This window comes from Leptidea sinapis, chromosome 22, assembly GCF_905404315.1.
Source record: "Leptidea sinapis chromosome 22, ilLepSina1.1, whole genome shotgun sequence".
Taxonomy (NCBI): domain Eukaryota; kingdom Metazoa; phylum Arthropoda; class Insecta; order Lepidoptera; family Pieridae; genus Leptidea; species Leptidea sinapis.
Window position 1 is genome coordinate 2,456,535 of NC_066286.1, and position 16,382 is coordinate 2,472,916.

The window sequence follows — 16,382 nt, forward strand, 5'->3', positions numbered from 1 at the left end:
AATAATTATAATTAACAGCAATTTAAGCAAGAAGAGAGGATTTGTAAATAAAAAACATAATCAGTATATGAGCATATTTAATATTTTCTTTTCAAAATTGTAAAACTCACATTTTGAAATTGCAAAATTATAACTAAATTCTCATATCGTTATTAGTAACAGTGTAATTTGTAATTTCAACTCCGTCGCACTAATTCTCTTGAACTAATCATAATCGTAAACCATTTATACATCTATAATAATATATTTAACTCTTAACAAATTCATTTTCTCAACTTTTACCGCCATTTTAGTTGCTTCACGTCACTTTGACATTAAACTGACAACTTCAAACACTGACACTAGCACGAATTTTTTTTTCTAACTATGGTTGCTTTGGCTAAAATCTTAAATCGTTTCTTGCATTCACGTAACGTAAATTATATAAAATAATGTTATAATTAACTTCAATGCTAGATTTCTTTTTTTAAATACAGTAGTGCCAGTGTTTGAAATTATATTTCTAATCTTCATTAAACTCTAATCAATTTTACACCCAATTTACAATTCCTACATTCAACTACGCACCAAATATTATAAATAACGGAATGAACGAATTGTACACAAACCAATTCAACAAACATACTTAAATCATTTCTTTGGCAATTTTATTCAAAAGTGAATTTACAATTTATCAAACTGGCTGTAAGCGTCCTTAGCTATTTTATAAACTGGCAATATTTAAAAACTATTATATAATATTGATTAAAGACGTCAGCAATTGTCATAACATAATATACTAATGACTTGACTTGGGAAACCACGTCACTTGAATGAAATAATATTGTCTTTTTACAATTCTAGGACAAAATCATATTCTAATAAAACACTGACATGACAGAATGTCATCCAGATAATAAAAAAGCAATTTAAAAAATAATTAGATTTTAGAATTTTTGTGTTTCAACAAGAGTAAACCATAATATTAAGTAGACCTTTAAACAATTTATACGTCTAGATCTTGCTGTTAGGCAACGCATGACAACAGGTAAGGTTTATTACTGTAGTGTGCATGACAGCTATTTCTTACACTCGCGATACGTCAGTCACTTTGTCTTAGTGTGCATGCGTTGCTGAAAGTAGAGGCTAACAGTTTACCGCTATTTTACCGTGTTCTCACCTGTCAAAGTCTATCTAGACTTATAAATTATCTTAGAGTAGACACATTTGCAAAACCCTAGTTGAAATATCCAAAGAAATCGTAGATGTGCGAGTTAGCTTCTTAACTTTAAAAAAAATGATTTCTTAAAATAATAAAAAAATAATAGTAATTGCTGACGTCATACTATCCGGTAGCAAATAAAAACAAGCGTTGTTACTGAGTTATTCTATTAAGTACATGGATTAACTTAACAAAAACTATTTCATTATCCTATAGAGAACATTCGAGAAAACTGGCCGAAAAACTCTTTAATACTTAATTCAAACAACGAAAAGTTAGTAAAATAAAATTTTGCCTAAAATAATAACATAATTTTTATAAAATAATGAAACTTATCATTAATAAAATACCTATAACTAATATCTGGCCATAAACATCTATGGTAACAAGACGCTATAATACAAATACAATTATTATTGAACTGAGCAAAGCCATTATTAGAAAAAATATACAACACTATTAAAAAAAAATAAAAAATAAGGACAGTTTATAATCTATGCCCATAGTTTAAAGATTAAAAAGAAGTGTGCTGCAAATTAAATATCGAATTGAAATTTCTGGAGGGAGCGATATTTTGCCATTAGAAAAAGGATATATTATTCATAGATACAACTAGAGATAAATATAATACAAAACAACAACTAAATTCGTGCTCCTTAAATCTATAATGCCATAGATCTAGAAATTGTTTAGACTCTGATACACCTAATCCGATAATTAATTTAACTTCAAAACATTAGTGGAGGTATGTCAGCCAATACTCTAATCTAACGCACCAGGCAAGAAATCCAACTTTCGTAAACCTAAGCTAAAACTCCCTGATTTTTTTCTTAAATCTAATTATACACAAAATAATTTTGTACTCTTCTTGACGAGTTCCTAATGGCAACATTGTATCTTATGGCAAATCCGATCGCCGTTGGATCCATAACTCGTAATCTAAATGAGATAGAGAAACAGCAAGGTATGTAGCGTATTTATTAAAAAGCTGTAAGCTATCATAATATTATTAACGGGACCTGAAATGACTTATTGTAGCTTTAAGCGTGACGCACCAAAATTTCACGCCATCTTATAAGTATATATTGCACTATTTCTTAATATCTGCGTGCATCTAATTAACTCGCATCAAATAAAACATTAAAACAGAATTCGAATATTTAATTTAAAACAGTAAAATCTTTGTTGAACCAACGATAGCTGTATCGTGCGGTTCCTTTAAGTCGAACCATTATCAGTTGCGCGATAATTTTGCACATAACCATAGAGATTTAAGTACATAGAACGGTCTTTTATCATCAAATATAGCTCTCGGTTGAATGAGTCACGAAAAAACCAAATTGATACAAAATTTCGTCGTTCGCTCTACATATTATATCTCTTTGCACATAACAGATTTTTTCTACAACCCTATGCAGTCAATAATTTAACATCGTAAAAATGAACATTATATTTTCGACTTTCATGTGAATTTAGATTTACACAATAGATAATATTATCTAATAGCCTACATCAGTGCCGATAAGTTCGAATTATTATAAAATATAATTATTCCAATTGTAATTTTAATGAGGTATTTTCGTAATTATCCAAACGCATACACCCATATTTCTAGCATAGACTAATAAAAAAATAACAAAACGGATACCTGATTCTGGACAGTCTGCCGCTAGCAATAGGAGAATATTTCATTACGACAATAATTTAACTCATGAATTATACGCTTCCGCCTATACCGTAGATGTTCTTTAAGATCCGTCTTGTCATTTTTTTTTCTAGTTTAAGATTTCTAGCCATTCTTATGGCAGCCCCATTCAGGCTCTAAAAGGGCCGTTAAACAAGTAGATATAGATAAAAAATTGTTTGAGAACAGCATAAGCCAACTGTCGCAATATGAATATTTAAAAGTATTAAAACAATCTTAAAGGTAGTCTTTTACAGCCACTCTTAGTAAAAACAAATATATTTGTCATGACGTTATGATATTCTTAATCACGACACTTAAAATTGTTTAAATCAATCATTTCATTATCTTTTAGCTGGCTTATTAAATAGCGAATGAGTGTTAAATAATATTTCTGGTTACAAACAGGATATAAACTGATCAAAAGTTATTTATTAAGCAGTTTCCACGGACTAGTAAAGAAATAAGGACTCCGTGTCACCTTACATAACAGTGTAGCACCAAAACAAACTGATTAACGTGTACATACATAGCCCCACGCACACACTTACACTACTACAGGCCGATAGGCGGGGCCATTATGAGAATTGTCATCGTCTGTGACAGATCAGTTTGCGTCTCAATAAAATATTTTTAAAATGCCGTCATGCGTAGTGAAAAAGTGTAAAAACGATACTATTTAAGTATTTGTGGCCATATATGATTATTTAAGGGAGAAGACATTGTGTAACTAGTATTCCCCGTAACCGCACACACACTAGCATAACAGTGCTTTACCTAATATCACGGCGTGGAGTCCTTCTTTTTTTACTAGTCCGTGGCAGTTTAATTAATAATGATAAAACCGTAACGTTTAGTAGAGACTATGAGATGTATAACGAAGATTTAATATGCGAGTAATAAAATGATATGATGAATGAAATGAAATATTTGATTGGTAGGTACTTCTGGATCTTGTTACTTAGTAAACATACAGAATTTACGATGCTATATTTACTATAGATACTGATAAATTTAAAACATTATTATTAATTAATTAAAGAAGCGGATATTGTGTAATACGCGCATCGTGTGACGCAAAAGCGTCCTAATTGGGACGCATATTGACAGTAATATGACATGTTTATTATTTTAATTTTTAGAGCAGGATTTCAATATGTCAGTTTGCTGCACGGAACTCATTTGGTATATATATCTATAAAATAATAACATTGATAAGGCCAGATTATAAGAAAATTATTTTTTAATTACTTTCCAATAACTTAAAATATAATGTAAGTTAGGACATTACTCTCTCGATTTCACCGCGCAAACGTATCTGAGTATGTACGAGAATATCGTTATTTTAACACAATTTAACTACTAAATATATATGATAGGGTTTTCATTGCATGAATTCGATAAATACATATAAATTTAAGTAAAGAACAGAAGTATCAATAGGCAAATTCAATCAACTATTCCTAAATCGTAGGAAATCACTTTGGATAATTGACATTTACAGTATTGATCGTGTGTCAGATACATAACACTTTGCTATCTATATCTTAAGGTCTCTACTAGACGTAATGATTTTAATTTTACTTTTTGTGTTGAAATTTCTATGATTAAGTTTATTTCGTTATTTCTTTTAATGGATAGGTCTCTTATTATGCAACATACAATTTTAAAAAGAGAGTTATTTTTTGTCTCCAACAAAAACAGTTGTAAATGGCGCTTGCTTAGCGTTATTGTATTTTTAAAATTACCCGTCATTAAAATTTATATTGATCTAATATACTAATGTCAAACACTCGGTACCTCCAATGCATTATATTATGTGGTGTAAGTTATTTATTTTATAGGGGATAAATAACGGAGTGCAGACCAGTAGACACCTACTGTTAAGTAATATCATCTGCCCAGAACAAAAATAATATTATGATGACGCGTCACAAAACAACCTAAGGCGTAGCATAATGATCCTGAGAACATTTCTGAGCATTATTCATTCATTCATTACACGAATGTTTGTTTGCCCTATGTAACACACGTTATCGATGATTTATGGCACCAGGGGCAGCGAGTGTTCGACGCTAGTATTCAAGTTGCAGTCGATATATAATTATTTTAATATAAACGAAAAACGACCGTGCTAAGGTTAAACGGGTACAATTTCCAATATAGCTAGCTGATTAAAAATATGCTAAATGTCCAATTTTACCAGTGGGAGGTTCCTTTGTACAGGATCACGGTTAGATAATGGGTACCACAATGATGCCTATTTTTTAATTTACAGGCCAAATGAGACTACATCTTATGTCTCAAGGAGACGAGCGCAATTGTAGTGCTGCTGTAATTTTGGGTTTTTCAAGAATCCTGAGCGGCACTGTATTGTAATGGTCAGGGCATATCAATTTCCATCAGCTGAACACCCTGCTCGTATCGTCCCTTAATGTCATAAAAAAAACGACCGTGCAAACGTTAAACGGGTAGAATTTGCTATATCGCTAGCAATAAGTGATTAAAAATATCCAAAATGTCCAATATCGAAGTAGATTGTTGTCCTCTAGGGTTGGTTCATCAAGAGTGTCTCGAGCTCGTCAGCAGAGCGCAGTAGAAACGCGGCTGATTCGCGGTAGCCGGTGATGAGCTGGCGGACAGCACCGGCCTCGGAGCCGGACAACTTGTGGGGCAACAGCTTCTGTGAGCTGTGGGTGATAGACGGAGCCGAGGTGGAGTGGAGACTTGTGGTTGATGTCTTCAAGGACAGATCCGTTGGTGCTGAAATAAATAATTTAAATTGAAAATACTATACCGCTGCCATTATACGACTAAGGTTTATAATACTTTTTAAGGAGTTGAAGGGCTTCTTTACCCATTTTTTAAAATGTAATAATCTTCTGGTATACCTAATACATAGATGGACGGCGGCTATCGAAAAGGGGAAGGCCTGGCAGTAAGCCTGAATAGCATACAGGTCTTTATCGACGGTTATTGCTCGAACCCGAAGCCCGTGAACGCTGGAGTGCCCCAAGGTCGTGTGCTATCTCCCACGCTGTTTTTCTTCATATCAATGATATGTTGGACATCTCCAACATTCATTTCTATGCAGACGACAGTATCCAGTACACGTGATGCCGTATGCACGATCTATGCAGGTTTCTCGCGTGAAATCCTCGACCAGTGCCGGGAAAAACTTGTGTCTGCTATCGAGTCCTCTCTTGAGAAGGTCGCGGAACCCCATTCCGCATTAAGTTGAACCTTGTTCTATTTAACCCCCAGAAGACCCCCACACATGGAGTATTGCTGTCATATCTGGTCTGGTGCACCCTAGTATCAGCTCGATCCATTTGACCGCGTGCAACGCAGAGCAGCTCGAATTATCGGGGAGCCAGTGCTCTGTGAACGGCTGGATCACTAGGCGTTGCTCGTTGCTTGCGTTGTTCCGAAGAGCTGTTTCACTTGATTCATGCCGCCAAATTCCACCTTCGCACGACACGCCACAAGTTAGGATATCATCCCCACCATCTGGATGTGTGGCTGTCCTCCACAGTGCGGTTTTCAAGGAGCTTTTTTCCACGTACTACAAAGCTGTGGATTAAACTTCCTTGTGCGGTGTTTATGGGACGATACGACATCTTCCTTAAAGGCCGGCAACGCTCCTGCGATGCCTTTGGTGTTGCAAGATAATGTGGGCGGCGGGGATCACTTAACACCAGGGAGGACAAATGAGCGTACGGGTCGTACGCTCATTTGTCCTCCCTTTCCATAAAAAGTGCATTCCGCATTCCAGTCCGGCATTCCACAACCGCGTGTTTTGCAAAGAACTTTCTTGGCTGACACATGCCACTTTCTGGAATCAATTACCGGCTGCAATTTACTCCCAACTTAACGCATCTCTTGAACCCCTGGTGTTGCGAATGTCCATTAGCGGTTTTTCCACCGTTTTCCATCAAGACAGTCTCGTGCCCGTTTGCATCCTCTTATAAAAATAAGACTCACCGCTGATGTTGGGGAAGCTGTGTGTGTGGGCAGCCATAGCAGACAGTAACGCGCTCTGGTACGCCGCCATTGCCGCGTTCACTCCGACTCCTGAACAGGTGTAATGATGAAACATTTTGATCAATTTGATCAAGCTGAAGCGTCAGCGGCGTTACTAAGATCGTAGCTGATTCGATCGGACCGCATTTGAAATAAAGGACTCCCAAGGTATTTAATTAAATTACCCGTGAAAAGCCTTTGTTCTATTGCCTTATATCCTTAGAGTTGCTCAAATCTGGCTGCTCAAGAGAGCTGCTTGTAGTTGCGAAACCAATGCCTTTAATACTGGATATAATAAAAAAAAACTACTAGATGTGATTTATGTCGTGTTGTAATCAACCATCATGGATTGTTATTGATGAATTTTTATTGGACGTGTAAAAAAACCTTAAAACATAAATAGTTGGGTGGGTGGTGATTGACCTGAGCTCGGTGTATGTCAAATGGTGCATAAACCAACCTAAAATAGATTGATGAATCGTTTTTCAGCGATGACACTATTTTTTTTTAAATTAACCTTTTCTGAAATACAAAATATTATATTCACAAAAATGGTCGTTTGATGGTATAACATAAACTGTATTTACCTGTGGGGGGCAGCGCAGTTAGAGTGGAAAGCAATGCTGAGTTGGACATCCCAGAAGCCTGGTTCGTTGAAACACTGTGAATTATTCATATCATCATTAAAATCAAATAGAACACTCCAAAGACTACATAATAACTAGGTCGCGTTGATAATTGGTAAGACCTATTAGTTGCTCTGTGACTATTTAAAACTTTTTACGTTTCAACTCATTGGTGTAATGACTGCCAGTGATACATTTTCCTGCCCATTTTGAGACTACCATGCCCACTACATCGTTCTAAGGCCGTTTTCAATAACGTATCTCTAGTTACGGATACATTGCTGTCACCGTTTAATGACAAGATCTTATCTATCCATAGTTATGTCCAATAGAGTTATAGTCCAAAGCTTATGTCGATTGGTTTTTGTAATGTAAGTAAGCGTAAAAGGATAGATTTGTCTACCTCTAGTAAGACAAACTAAGGATAGATAGGTTATTGAAAACGGCCGCTAGCCGACTTACGCTGAAACTGACCGAGATAGGTTGTCACCTATCTATATGTCATGTCATATAAGTCTATGGTGTTCCATAGACTTATAATATACTAGCTGACCCAACAGACTTTGTTCTGCAGATAATAAAAAAATACTGTTTTATAGGAATTTGCCAATAATATTTCAAAACATCATGAATTATTTCGTAAAAAATGCTCCCTGTTGTTATAATGAAATTGTTTCACAGCGGAACTGTCAAACCGTGCGTCACTAAATTATCTCATAGAAAATATGTCCATAAATATATTAAAAATAATAATAATTATGGGTCCCAAATCGAATTAAAACTATCCTATCTCTCAAGCTGGACTAAACTGCACTCCATGAAGTAATCCCCATTAAAATCCGTTCATTAGTTATTAGTCCATCGCGGACAAACAACGTGTCACGTAATTTATATATATTAAGACTACCTTATAGACAAACAGTGTTCAAGAGAGAAGAAGATCTCTAACGTAGATACAACAAGATAGAAAAGGATAGTGAATATATTGTTACTGTAAACTATTTTGATTGACAAGTCGTAAACAGTCAGTCACCCTCAGCTCCTTAGTATTTTGAATATTATACCACTAGCTTAAACACAGATTGACGAATATAATATTGGTCAATACAAAACTGCATTAATGAAAAAAGACCCGGACTAACAAGGACAAATATTTTTATCAACATCATTGATATTCGAAAAATCAAATTTAAATTCACCTGATCTAGCACCCTCAGATCTTTTATCTGTTTCTCAACAACAATGCCTATTTTGAAGGCCTTCAGGAAAACCATTATAGAAATGGAATGGATTTAATGGGTTAGAACATCGATATATCAAATGCACAGAGCACCACGTGTATTTACTTGGGCTATTATCTCATAGTAGCCAAAGATATTTAAAAAATAAAGTAAATATCTTTTTTAACAGACTATAATTTAATGCAGTGGCGTAATAAAAAAACTCAAATGTAAACTGGCGCTTAAATGGGGGCGTTCTATCGTTCGGACGTGTATATTATCTTAACAATATTTTCTTTTTACGAAAATAAGAGACGAGACGAGCAGGACGTTCAGCTGATGGTAATTGATGCGCCCTGCCCATTACAATGCAGTGCCGCTCAGGATTCTTGAAAAAACCCAAAATTTCTGAGCGCCACTACAACTGCGCTCGTCACCTTGAGACATAAGATGTTAAGTCTTATTTGCCCAGAAATTTCACTAGCTATGGCGCCAGATCGAAACACAGTAATGCTTACACATTACTGCTTCACGACAGAAATAGGCGCCGTTGTAGTACCCATAATCTAGCCGGCATCCTGTGCAAATGAGCCTCCCACTGGTAGCCATGTTTTGTATGAAGATCATTTCTATGAGAGAATTTATTGTCAAATTAAAAAAAAAAGTGTATTTTATTTATTATGTACAGAACAACGTCTGTCGGGTCGAATATATATAATATATATACTACACAACTCTACAACTGACATTTTTTTTTATTATAAAGTGTAGTGATAATGCATTGAAACTGTCTAGATAATAATATATAATAATAATAATAATAACTTTTATTTCTCACCAACAACCAAAATAACAATATAATAGCGAAAACTTAAAAATACAGGGGATACATAAGTTTAGGTCGTGGATCGCTGGTGCCTGTGGTAGGTAATAAATACCTTTATTACTGGTCACCAGGATTCCACTTTTACACAGTGAGCCTAGATCATGCAGTCGGTCCATTCCGAAATGTTGATAGGTATTTACAGTTTTCTACAACTAATATTTAAGTGATTCTAACCTGGTTCTTCCAAATGTTGGCGGGTTACCGAATGTTGATGGGAATGATGGTCGAAACAGCGGCGCCGGCGATGATGCTGGACTGAAATTGAGAGAATATCTTTAGTATTATCTAAAGTTAAGGATTTTCTCAAGAACGGTACGCGAAGCCATTTTAAATAAGGAACACTATGATCAATTATACGTTTATAGTAGTAGATAGACTGTGACAGCTGTGAACACGTCGAAGAAATAGCGGCCAACTGTTAGCCCCTATCTTCAGCAAACGCACGTACATTTAAACAAAGTGACTGATCTATCGTGAGTGTAAGACGTGACTGTCACACACACTAAAGTAGTCTGGCCTTTCGTCATGCATTGCCTAAATATAAATATGTATGTGTATAAATTATTTAAGTCTATATGATCTGCCTTTCGATTCGCTTCGACTTTACTCCAACTAGCGTTACATATCCAAACGTGATAGGTCAGTCTCATTCGATACTCAAAATATAGAGATAGATATAGATAAACTAAACCTAGCATATCACTCCTGCATCAATCGTATTTGTTGCCAATTTAATACAGTTTCTCAAAATAATCAGCAACTCAATTTATTTAATTCCACATCAACCTGCTTTCGTAATAATGTCATTGACTCCCTGCGTAAGGGAGCTAATTTGTAGAAATTACAATTATTTTTGTTACACTACTTTAAATAATCTGTATGTCTCTAAATCTTTTGTACATGCCAGTTATTGATATTTTTGCTGTGTCTTTTCGTTTTAAGTCTCCTTGTTGATATTTTTACATTTGTGTATAAATATTGTTGGTTTGTCGAATAAAGTAAAAAAAAAAAAAAGTGCTCCTAAAAAGTTTACATCTTAATCATCATCTCATCACCAGTTGGAGCACCATACACACCTGGCTGCCTTACTCCCCGTGTTGCCATTAGCGTTGTCCAGTTTCAGATTATTGTTGTTAAGCAGTGGTTCGACAGTGGGACTGTTGTTGGACGGCCTTGTAGTGTCGGCCGCCATCTTGTTGTGGCCACCCGTTGCCGTGTTGCTCGTTGCCGTTGCTGGGCTACTTATTGCCGCGCTGTACAAGTTCAGGAACGATGACGTTGCTGTTGTGTCTATGGCCTGAAATTTAATTAAGTATTTAGTTAGCAGCAATGAAACAGCGATGGAATTGGAGTGTTCCGGTAGGAAAGTTTATAATAAAGTCCCAGACTCTTTTTAGTGTAATATACATGCAAATCTATTTCTATCTATAGATAGATTAGTCTGTTTATAATAAATACATATTCTACATCTATATATTTTGTCTGTGTAACATATCCACCAGATTATCCCATGTTTAATACATGTAGGTACTACTCCCATCTAAAAATATTAAAACTTCGTAACAAAGACGCTGTTAAATACATATACTTACAATATACTAACGTATAGAAGAACAAAGCGTGCGAGAGAAAAGAATATCTCCGACCAGGGACACAGCAAGACAGAAAAGGTAAGCGAATCTATTGTTAGTACATCCGATACGCTTTTAGGATATAGCCACTGACCTGTATAAATACCACTGGACAGGCTGTTCCATATGTTTGACGGCAAATTTTTGTGCCTATTTGAAGCGCCACTCGCGAGCGTCCAGAGAACTAATTTTGACGTATAATACAAATGGCTGCGAGAGAAACGTACTTTTGCATTTTGAATTGATTTCGGCCGTTTTCCGTGTTATGTATACTTCAACAATCAACGTATTAAAGTACACATTTTTTTTGTTAATAGTTTTCCTATTGATGTTTGTTTAGCAGAGGTTGTGCTCACTAGTTTTAGTACCGCAGACACTCGCTATGGGCAACAGCGCCAAAATGGCGAATATCAAACTGGCACAAAAGCACTTGGAAAGCCACCGCGCCATTCCAGTGGTGAATAGTAGAGATCAGTGCAATATAAAATATGAACAATAGATGCATCATTAAAATATCAATAAAAATGTGACAGAGATACATAAATTAGATTGGTATTGAGAGTAAGCGAGATACACTACAACATCTACTATCCCTTTCGCGTATGCGGTTTTTTTGTTTCGACCCAATTCATCGGCTCCCAACAAACAATGGCTGTCATGTTAATTTATATTGTAATTGAGAACATTCTGATTGTTAATAAAGTGCTTCTGTGCCTGTTAGATATTCGCCATTTTGGCGCTGTTGGTCATAGCGAGAGTCTGCGGTACTAAAACTAGTGATGATGACCTATGCTGAATAAACATGTATAGATGGTGGGAAACTATTTACAACAAAAAAAAAATTGTGTACTTTATTACGTTGATTAAAAATAACACGGAAAACGAACAAATTTAATTCAAAATGAAAAATACTTCAGATTATTGTACGTTCCTTCGCAGCCATTTGTATTATACGTCAAAATTAGTTCTCTGGACGCTCGCGAGTGACGCTTCAAATAGGCACAAAAAATTTGCTGTCAAACATATGGAACAGCCTGTCCAGTGGTATTTATACAGGTCAGTGCATGTACTACTTATATACAGAATGTAATCGTTAAGTGTGATCAGACGATCATTCCGCAACTATAACTGATATCGAGAGCACGTTAACTAGTCAGTAAAATGACATCAATAACCTTTTAAAAATCAAACGAGAAGTATTCAAAATTTTGATATTAAACACTCCCATACATTTAGTATGAGATTAGTAGAAAGGTTTTAGGTTACTTATTTTAAAAGGTTATTTTAGCTTAGTACTGATATTAAAGGAAACTGCTTACTAACATAACAAAGAAATAAAACTATCTTTTAATTGAATAATATAGATTTCTGAGATCTTTTTTATGACAATAAAGGACGAGACTAGCAGGACGTTCAGCTGATGGTAATTGATACGCCCAGTCCATTACAATGCATTGCCACTCAAGATTCTTCTCGTCACTCAAAAATCGTCTCGTCTCCTTGAGCCATAAGATGTTAAGTCTTGTCATGCCTGGTCACACTTAACGATTACACCCTGTATATTGATTGTTAGTCTACGTAACAGAAGCAATGACTCACCATAGGCGTGGGCACGGTCGGCATGGGCTGGCTGACTGGGTCGAGTCCCAACCGCATCCTCTTGGCGTTGAGGCTCTCGTTCTCACACGCCTGCGCCAAGATATGTTCAGCCTGTACTGACGTTAAGTGCGCGGGAGTCGGTCGGACCTGAGCGGGAATTGGCTCGTCAATTACGTGCGGTCTCAATGCTCAAACTAGCTATTACTTGTATTTTTTTGAAGTGAAAACTTCTTTAACCGCATTGGGCACTTTTTGAGAAAATCTAATGGGATCGCGTCACCGAAATGCTCATGACTGGCGTACTTGATAAATAAATAATTTAAAATATATATAAATATATAGTTTGAGTGTAATCTCGTGAGTTCGCGTCACCGAAATGCTTGTAGCAGTATATCTGTAGCTATACAGCTGACGTATTGTGCAACATTAGTGCTGTGTATAGCTTATAAGTGAAATTTAATGGATTTAGTGAAAATTTCAGTGTATATATACTGTGCATTGTTGAAATAGTGTTTTTGTTCGATTAATATTATCTATTATTGAAAATGAGTTTTAAAAATGAATTGAAGTTAATAGTTAAATAGTTTTTAAATATTATGACATTTTAATATTACGAAATCTTTTTTCTGACATTTTTTTTTAAATTGTTGAATGTAACAGAGCCAATTAATTGATATTATTGCAATTACAAGGGGTGTTTCGTTTTCGTTCAAATTCGACTTTTAAATGTTTTGTTTTAAAAACGCATTGCCAGAAAGGAGATACGACTCGATATGGCGGTACTAGGAAAAGTATTGTACAAATATGTTATGATACCTAGTCGTCTTACGTGGATATTGGATAGTTAGTATGCATTCATAAGTCTTATTTCGGAAGAGAAAAGTAACGATGAAATAGTGGAACATTAAACGAATTCCTGATATTAAAAAAAAGTAATTACCTAATACTTTCTTATATACTGTAATTTTATTTAGTGTAAACATCGACCTGTGACATATTAAATCCATTTTTTGCTTTTGAGTTTTGTTTTTTGGAAGGTTTGATAAATTATTTCAATCAATTGATTATTGAATGAAAGGTACACGTTGTTTGAATCATTGTTTGGAAATTTTGAGTCTTGAAATATGTTCAGAGTTTAGGTTTAGGCGAAGACAATTAAACCCACTTACATTTGAAATTACTGAGTTTGTCGATAAATAATGCTAGGTAAATAAAAACTTAACGCCGACGAAAAGATGTTGTTGAGATCCAAGGTTAGAGACTTAGATCATTACGTCTAGATAGTCTATGACAGCTGTGAAAACGTCGAAAAAAACTTGAGTTTCGTTTACCTCTATTTTGAGAAATTCACGCACACTAACACAAAGTGACATACAAATCGCGAGTGTTTAACTTAGCTTGTCACTCACACTAAACTAATATTTCTGGTCTATCTAGACGTATAACGGCCGGTTTTAATAATGTATCTCTAGTTACGGATACATTGCTGTCAACGTTTTATAACAAGATCTTATCTATCCATAGTTATGTCCAATATAGTTATAGTTCAATGCATTATGTCGATAGGTTATTGAAATGTAAGTAACCGTTAAAGGATAGATTTGTCTACTTCTAGTAAGTTAAACTAAGGAGGTAATTGAAAACGGCCGTAAATCATCTAAGATCATGGACTTTAGCTTGTTTCTTGGCTCTTTGTACAGTTTGGAATGTCAATTTATCAAGTCAATGTCAATATTTTATTGTATAAAGATGACAACAACTAAATAATAACAAATGAATAACTGTTTAGTCAGATTAAAAATAAATATATTTAAAAAAGCAACAAAACAAAAGTTAAATAAGGCTACTTTAATGTCATCTGTCATAACAAACAAAGGAAATGTCAAATCGATTTTCGTTGATTACCGAATGAAGCCATCAAACAATTTATTTTACTTTTCAATTAATGCGTGAAATTATTAACTTTTTTTAAGTAATTAATCTAGGACTCCAGAAACTATAATTGTATAAAAAGTACTAGGGTATCATAATAACAATAGAGCTCGAACCCTCACCGCTGTGTCCCAAGCATTGCCTGAGGGTGTAGAGCCCCCGTTGCCGGCTGATGGTCCATCGCCACGCACTTTCTTATTGCGTCTGCAACTCTTCAAATAAGTTCTAATCCGCTTTCGGGCACGTTCGGCAAACTCCGGAAACTGTCGGGTGCACGAGTCTATGATAGCTTGGATTTTCTCTTTGGGTTGTTTAGATATCGGAACTATCCTATCCAAGTTCTCGTCGACGAAAAGTCTCACGAACATCTGAAAAAGGAATAAAGGTATTAAAGTAAAATAAAATCGGCCATGTGTCGGAAGAAACTGGAACACGAATGGTTTCGTACCATCGTACAAGATGTGAGCACTGTGAACCTTTTGAAACTTAAATACTCTTGTAAAACATAACTTTTTTAATTGCATGGCAGCCATTTTGAAATTCACCATCTTGGTTTTTACAATTTGTTGTCAAGACTTGGAATTCGAAAAATTTTAAACAGGTTAACTTTTAAAGAGAGAGCTTTTGATTCAGTTTTGTTCTACCTTTAGCTTAGCCACTTATACAGATGTATACTATTTTATTCATTGTGATCCTTATATCTGGGGGTGAGGTCCTGGTGATCTGTAATACAGGGTCAACCTACTTCAGACACCAGCTCCTCACAAAATACCAGCTGTTAAAAAATATAACACTACTGTTCTGTTTTACCTTTAAGATCTTTCTAAGAGGAGAAAAAAAAATAGATATTTATTATTATTATACCTTTAACTTAAATTTTACGCCTTTTTTGTTTTTTTATGACAGTAACGTTTTAGTTGAGACGTTCAGCTGACGGTAATTGATACGCCCTGTCGATTACAATGCAGTGCCACTCAGGATTCTTGAGAAATCCAAAAATTCTGAGCGACGATACATTTGCGCTCGTCCCCTTGAGACATTAGATGTTAAGTCTTATTTGCCCAGTAATTTCACTAGCTATTGCGCCCTTCAGACCGAAACATAATAATGTTTACTCATTACTGCTTCACGGCAGAAATAGGCGTCGATGTGGTTCCCATAATCTAGTCGGCATCCCGTGCAAGGAAGCCTTCCACTGGTTATCCCTACTCCTTTTTATTAATTGTTGACATTTCAAGAAATTAAGTATTGTTGGGTCACTTTAGATATATTGTAACTGGAAAGATTTGTAAAAAGGTGAAGCAGTAAATGTTGATGTAAAAGATTGGAAGTCTTGCCACTCCTTCTCATTAAAGCTAAACCCCTTCCGAAGTGGCGGTAAATATACAAAGAAAAGAAAATAATTTACTTTCATAAGTGTCATTTCCTAGACCTATATGAATAAAGTGGTTTAGATTTGATTTGATTTAAATGCATATTTAATTGGAACAGAACTTATAAACAGTCTTGCTATAATTTTAATTGTTATTTCTAGCCGAATTGTTTAAAAGAAGATTTTCATCAGTTAATTAGTTAAATCG

The 16,382-nt window shown here is 35.1% G+C and overlaps 1 protein-coding gene across 4 annotated transcripts in view; it reads right to left on the reverse strand.

The window, feature by feature from the left end:
• Positions 1–60: 60 nt before the first annotated feature.
• The window catches only part of LOC126970968 (nucleolar protein 4-like), a 197,495-nt gene continuing 181,173 nt past the window's right edge, over positions 61–16,382 (reverse strand). For 3 of the 4 annotated variants that reach the window (XM_050817122.1, XM_050817120.1, XM_050817123.1), the window contains 7 exons: positions 14,925–15,170; positions 12,871–13,017; positions 10,717–10,937; positions 9,815–9,895; positions 7,496–7,569; positions 6,870–6,959; positions 61–5,648 (listed from right to left, as the gene is read on the reverse strand). In XM_050817122.1, the coding sequence (XP_050673079.1) occupies positions 5,434–5,648; positions 6,870–6,959; positions 7,496–7,569; positions 9,815–9,895; positions 10,717–10,937; positions 12,871–13,017; positions 14,925–15,170 (1,074 nt within the window). In that variant the 3' untranslated portion in view covers positions 61–5,433. The remainder of the gene's footprint in view (positions 5,649–6,869; positions 6,960–7,495; positions 7,570–9,814; positions 9,896–10,716; positions 10,938–12,870; positions 13,018–14,924; positions 15,171–16,382) is intronic. The other variant, XM_050817121.1, reaches the window with a different exon arrangement.